The sequence below is a fragment of the Theropithecus gelada genome, chromosome 1, assembly GCF_003255815.1.
Source record: "Theropithecus gelada isolate Dixy chromosome 1, Tgel_1.0, whole genome shotgun sequence".
NCBI classification, from domain to species: Eukaryota; Metazoa; Chordata; class Mammalia; order Primates; family Cercopithecidae; genus Theropithecus; species Theropithecus gelada.
In genome coordinates this window covers 140,213,037-140,219,474 of record NC_037668.1, presented here as the reverse complement: position 1 = coordinate 140,219,474, position 6,438 = coordinate 140,213,037, and the positions used below count along the sequence as shown (strand labels likewise).

Below are 6,438 nucleotides of genomic sequence, written 5' to 3'. Positions count from 1 at the left end.
TCCAAACAGTGCAAAACTAAAGACCAAAATATATATCATATGCTTGGTATTGGTGCATATTCTGACATATCTACATTTTGCAATGTAATGTCGCAATGTAATGTCCCAGCAGGAAGAACTGAGACACGAAGCTGTCTGATCTCATCTCACAATTCAGGATTAGAGTCAACTGGAAATCCAAACGAGCACTAAAGCATGGTCAGCAGGCATAGTACATGTGTGTGTCTCTCACACATGTACTGTCTTTCAGATGCACAGATGCTTCTGTGATTCATACAAATGCATTCGAAAGTATGACTGAATCTACAATAGTTTTAGCATTTCTGTATTTTCTCAAACAGCAAATACTAAACACATGACCATTTTCTGGGAGTTAGGACTCCCAACTAACCCCTTTGAGTTCCAACATTCTGAGTCTTAAAATAAACAGCAGTTGGCCAGGGTCCCAAACAGATGATCCTAGCAAAACAGGAGGCTGGGTGGGGGTGGGAATCTAAGGGCTCCTATCTTGGTCCCAAAAATCCCAGAGTTTCAAGCAAGAAGGGGGGGGAAAAAAAGGCTCCAAAGTGATCAAAATGTTGCTACATTTTATTTTCAACTTAAAACTTCATTATAAAATTTACCAAATAAACATGTTGAAAACAAAATTAAAAACAAATTGTAGCTGATATCCAGAAATTGCAGCACTGTATTGATAACGGGCTCTTTTCATTACCAGGGAAAGAATTTAATGTCCTTCCTTCCTCCCCAAAAGCTTCCTTGGTGCAATCTAGTACAGAAAACGCTGGGACATCACTTTCTGATGCCAGGATAAAAGCAAAATAAAAAAACTGCTTGCACACATTAGCACTGATAAAACAATGACAATTTCGCTAAAAGAATGTTTAAAGACTACAGGATGCTAGAGCAAACCAACTTCATGATTGCATTAACATAAGCTAAGTTACATACACTTCATGCAGTGTAGAATTAACACTGCATATCTAAATGGCTCATATATAAAATGTGTAATTAAAACCCAAACATACACACTATGTTTATTACATTCCCCTACATTTAAAGTACTAAGAACAATTTAACTTTGAACACAAAAGTTTAGTGAATTTGCTACTGTTCCATTATAGGACAATTAAAAATGAGACCATATCAACTTCACTAGAATTTAATTGCTAAAGCTACCTTATGCACATCTATTAAACTAAAAGAAACGACTTTAACCCCTTAAGTTGTTTTTAAGATAGCACTCCTTTACAGGGAGTAAAGTTTTGTAAATATAAAGGATATATAAAAAATACAGTATAAACTGCATGAGCTTAACAGTAGCAAAAACACTGATGAACTTTTAAAAAGTCAAAAATATATAAAAATATTAGCCTGACATGGCAAATTTTCAAACACCAATCTGTGTAAAAATGTTTAAATATTGATGTTACTCCAAAAATATATACTTATTCTATTTTTTTTCTATTTGCAACAGTTTATAAAGGCAAACAAACACCTGCAATTGAGGTAGCAAAGCCAAATTCACAAACTTTGGATCAAGAAAAATACCCTTCCTATGTTTTAACAGCATCTTCTATACAATAGTGAATGAATTCTAATTGTTCCAAAATTTTTAATTCACATTACTTTACAAAACTTTATTTAAAATACTGAAAATGTTTTGTTAAAAAGACAGTCCTGACAATCATCTCACATTCAAAATACTGTACAAAAAAATCTGAAGTCACCATATATTACATAAAACTAAGCTATGTATTTACATTTTCAAATGTAGTTTTAGAAGCTGAGGTTAAGCCAACTGCTACAAATGGTCTCCCTTAAACAGTGTCTGCTAATAATCTCATCGCTCTGCACTTTCAGCATTTAATATAGGCCCTTCTTTTTGCTTTCAAATTATATAACTAGTAAAGGATTTAAAGAAAAACAAATGAAAATTCTATTTTCTTACTGAATAAAACATAAATGTACTTTAAATGGAACAGTGTTTTCATTTAAGAAAAGCCAACTGGCCAAAAAACATCAAAATTTGAAAAGTAATCAGAAACCATAAACATCAATAGTATTCTTCACAGTACATTTATATTAAGACTGTCTTCTGTTTTCAGATTTTTAAGGGTTGAAAATTTCCCATTAAAATGCAAATTCTCACATCCTTACTTGTATTTTTCCTATGTTAATTATAATTTAATAAAAGTAAACACAGCTATATTAAAAGATCAACTACTTGGCTCTATAGTCCTGGTTCAAAAAGAAAAAAAAATTTACAGATCCTGTCAGTGCAACAAAAGAAAGTTTGGGATTTTTTCCTCGTTTTTGCAAATGGCAGCTGGAATTGCAGGAGCATTTTGTAGATAAGCCAGAAGAGCATTAGTAGATGTATGGAAATATACGGTAGGGCACACGCTGACAGTACTTTTCCCAAGCCACGCCGTATTTCTTTTTACAGTGGTACTCGTCACGAGCTTCTCGGTGGACAAGCAACATGGTGAAATAAATCACATAGAAATAGGGCAGAATGTGATTAAAACCTGTGGATAATAACGGTACATAGTATTAGATATTTTTATTATCACTACAACGTATTTTTTCCTGCTTTTCCCCAAATTCTCTAAAAATGAACCACAAGGTACTCCATTTTCTCTAATAATGAGGAGAACAATTAAACCAGTCTGTAAAATCCCACTGGGAAGTGGCAGAAGGTCGTATCTAAATTAGAAGCTACTCAAAGACTGGTGAATCCATTCTAACAATCCATCACAATCAAAACATCTGTCCTCATAGTTAATACAAATCTCTCCATTTCTCACCCTTCTTCCCCCAGCGAAGAGAAAAACTGCTGTCCTCCACTACAGGCCAGGCCACCAAACAGGTAGCAGGCATGGGCCAGCTCCCCAACCTCCACCAGCTCCCCTGGATCCCCCTGCTCCCCCAGCTCCCCCAGCTCCACCAACTCCCCCAGCTCCACCAACTCCCCGAGGTCCCCCAGCTTCCCAAGATCCCCCTGTTCTCTCAGTTCCCCCAAATCCCCCGGCTCCACCAGTACCTCCAGCTCCCCCTGATACCCCAGCTCCCCAAGCACCTCCAGCTCCCACAGCTACCCCTGCTCCCCTGCTTCCCCAGCTCCCCATGAGGCCAGACACACAAAAAGAAAAACAGAATCTCCTTCTCTTCTTAAAAACCAGTTTTTCCCAATCTATGTACACTGAATCATGAACTAAGAAGCTGAATTAATTTCTATATATTCTACTTAGAAAAAAGCTATCAGGCACAATTGAAAACTTAAAATTTTGCTTTTAGGCTTAAAGTAAAACTTCAGGCTCTGTGAATTCCCAATTCCCCTCAGAAGCCAGAAGAGCTTCTACAGAGGCCAACCTCACAGTAGAAAAGGGCGACAAAAAGACTCACACCCACCTTGGCCACACTGTCCCACACAAAGGACACACACACACATCTTTCCAGTGGCTAAAAGGGTCAAACTAGCACTCTTCTGAAATGCTTACCACATGGAAGGGACCACGCCAAGGCCATGATGAGATCACCCAAGTAATTGGGGTGGCGAACAAAGCCCCACCATCCAGAAACTAGAAGATTTTTTCCCGTTGAAGTATGAATGGTTTTTAAATCTATATAAAAATAAAAGTACATTTTTAATGATGTCGAGACAAAAAGAAAACCTTCACGTAATATATATAATATAAACATAAATCAGTACTTACGTGCAAGCTTTGGATCACTGGGATTTTTCCGGAATGCATTTTTCTGAGAATTTGCACCACGGAAGATTACATAACCACAAACTGCAATTTTAAAATATTTTCCTATGTTAATAACTTAGTTATACTCTAATGCTTAATAGCATCTGTAATTTCTCTTAAAAATTATCTCTATGCTCTGAGGAAATTTCCAAAGCAGACTCCTAGGCTCAAGAGATCCTCCTGCTTCAGCCTTCCAAAATGCTGGGATTACAGGCATGAGCCACCACACCTGGCCTGATTCTTAAGAACAACTCAAAAACTCTAAATCTCACTATGTAAAAAGATGGTAACCCTTCCAAAATCTATCACACTACTTTAATCATCCACCTAGCGAACACTCTGAAGTCAAAACAAATATAGTTACATCCATGAAAGAGATAAAATCTAAGACAGCCTACATTACAATAAAATCAATACTAGAGTTCGGTATAATCAAAATTACAGGCTATATCATCTGTTAGTTATGATACCTACTGGCCATGGCACAATCATTTTATTAATCAAACACTAGCTTAGAATCAGCACCAGAACATCCTGAACTTTAAATACATGCTGAATCCCATTGTAAGTCTACAAGTTCCTAATTTTATCCAAATTTCAGAATGTCAAAAATCAATGTATCAATGACATTTAACTATTATCTAGTCCATCCTCAATAAACTAGTAAGAGAATAGCCTCACTTCCTGCTTTGGTTTGAATGTGTCCTCCAAAGTACACGTGTTGGAAACTTAATCCTCAATGCAACAGAGTTGACAGTAGCACCTTCAAGAGATGGTTAGGTCATGAGGGTTCTGCCCTTATGGACAGATTAATGTCGCTATCACAGGAGTGGGCTCAGTATCTCGAGTGGGTTTGTTATAAAAGTATGTTCAGCCTCTCTTGCTCTTCCTCACTCTCTCCTGCCCTCCCTCCCTCTCTCTTGTCCTTCCACCTTCCACCCTGGGATGCTGCAGCAGAAGGGGTCTTGCCAGATTCCAGCACCATGCTCTCTGACTTCCTGGCCTCCAGAACCATGAGCCAAATAAATTTCATGACAAATTACCCAGTCTCAGCTATTCTGTTTGAGCAGCACAAAACAGACTAAGACATCCCCCATTTTTAGCTGAACTATAAAATATACTGTCTTGAATCATAAAATGGACATGGACAACCAAATCACTGGTGAAAATAAATCTTAATTTTAACCAATGGTTAGAATTTCTTCTTCTACCACAGATACTAACTAGTGTAGCAAAACTATCTATATTTGAAGTTCACTGCTAATTTTCCCTACCCAACCTCTAGTACAAGTGTTTAAGGGTTTAATGAACAGGGTAAGGACAAAGAAAATTCATCCTGAAGTAAAATACATGACTGACCCTGGTGAACTGCAACTGCAGCCAAACTGGACTTCTCCGTCTTTCCCAACCTCATCTCACACTTCCCCACCATACACCCCTGCTGAGCTGTTCCAGTGCCTGACTTTTGGATCTCTCCATACCATTTTACCCTCTAAAACTCAAATCAAACACCATATCCTCCAAAAAGTTCACACTAAAGCTCCCCAGAGAGAAGTTCTCTACCTTAAACACCCATCATCTAAGCCCCTCTTGGTGCTCACTCATGTCTTATTTCTCCTGCTAGAACGCAAGCTCTATGAAGGCAAGATCAATCTTCTTTATAAGATGCCTACCAGAAAAAGCAGGCACTCAAGAGAAAAAACGTAAGGTTACCAAAAACAAATTTAACCAACTTAAATTTATTAAATTTAAAAGCAAGGTGGTTCGTTTAAAATAATCTGTTTCAAGTACTACTGAGAACCCAGGTACGAACCATCCATTCTCTTTGCAAAATGCAGACTTTTTATTACTCATCATAAATGGCTTCGAATTGAGCTAATGCTGACCATTCAAAATGGCATGTTTCAAATATGCAGACATCAAAGCATAAAAGCCTCAGTACATAATATTTAATAAATTAAACTGAGACTAAAATTAATACTCACGTTTCAGAACAATAATTAGAGAAGCCATTGGCCAAGACACTTCGTTTGGATGACTGACTAAGTAAAAGGCTTGGAAGCTGTAAATAAACGGAACCCACACCAAATCTCCAAAAGCCAGCATGAATCCAAATCCATCATGGATGATGTCCATGGTCGTCAACAACGCTTCCTATAAGGATACAGACAGGGGAAAGGGAGAAAGAGCTTCTATGTTTAAAGTATTCAAATAAAGTACTAGTTTACAGGCAAATGTATAAAGTGCTATGGGCAGGTCCACAACCAACATTTTTTTGTTAAACGGGAGAGAGATTTGGTTCCGCTGGCCTGCTAGGTCTTTCTGCCGTCACATTCTCCTGTCACGCTAGCCTCTCGCTCATGTTCCCGAGATAACAGATCTCTAAAGCATTTCCCATGCCCAGGCCCTCCCCTCTGCTGGCAACCCCTCCTCCAACCTGGGCACTTCTCAGATGTCACCACCCACCAGTAGGGCTCAGACCTGGGCACTTCTCAGATGTCACCACCCACCAGTAGGCTACAGCAATTGGGTTACTGTACTTGTCTAGTCACTCTCCACTATACTAAAAGCCTCTAAAAGACAGAGGCTGTGTGTTTTTACCTTTGCCACCCCAGTAACTAGCACAGTGTCCGCCATGGAGAGAAGTGTTCAAAATATGTTTGCTGAAGGAATATGATCA

The 6,438-nt window shown here is 38.3% G+C and overlaps 1 protein-coding gene across 3 annotated transcripts in view; it reads right to left on the bottom strand.

The window, feature by feature from the left end:
• Window positions 1-567: 567 nt before the first annotated feature.
• Window positions 568-6,438, bottom strand: part of LBR (lamin B receptor) — a 28,334-nt gene continuing 22,463 nt past the window's right edge. For all 3 annotated transcript variants that reach the window (XM_025387551.1, XM_025387540.1, XM_025387562.1), the window contains exons 11-14: window positions 5,744-5,912; window positions 3,720-3,800; window positions 3,504-3,626; window positions 568-2,531 (exon numbers count right to left, since the gene is read on the bottom strand). In XM_025387551.1, coding sequence (XP_025243336.1) covers window positions 2,371-2,531; window positions 3,504-3,626; window positions 3,720-3,800; window positions 5,744-5,912 — 534 coding nt within the window. In that variant the 3' untranslated portion in view covers window positions 568-2,370. The remainder of the gene's footprint in view (window positions 2,532-3,503; window positions 3,627-3,719; window positions 3,801-5,743; window positions 5,913-6,438) is intronic.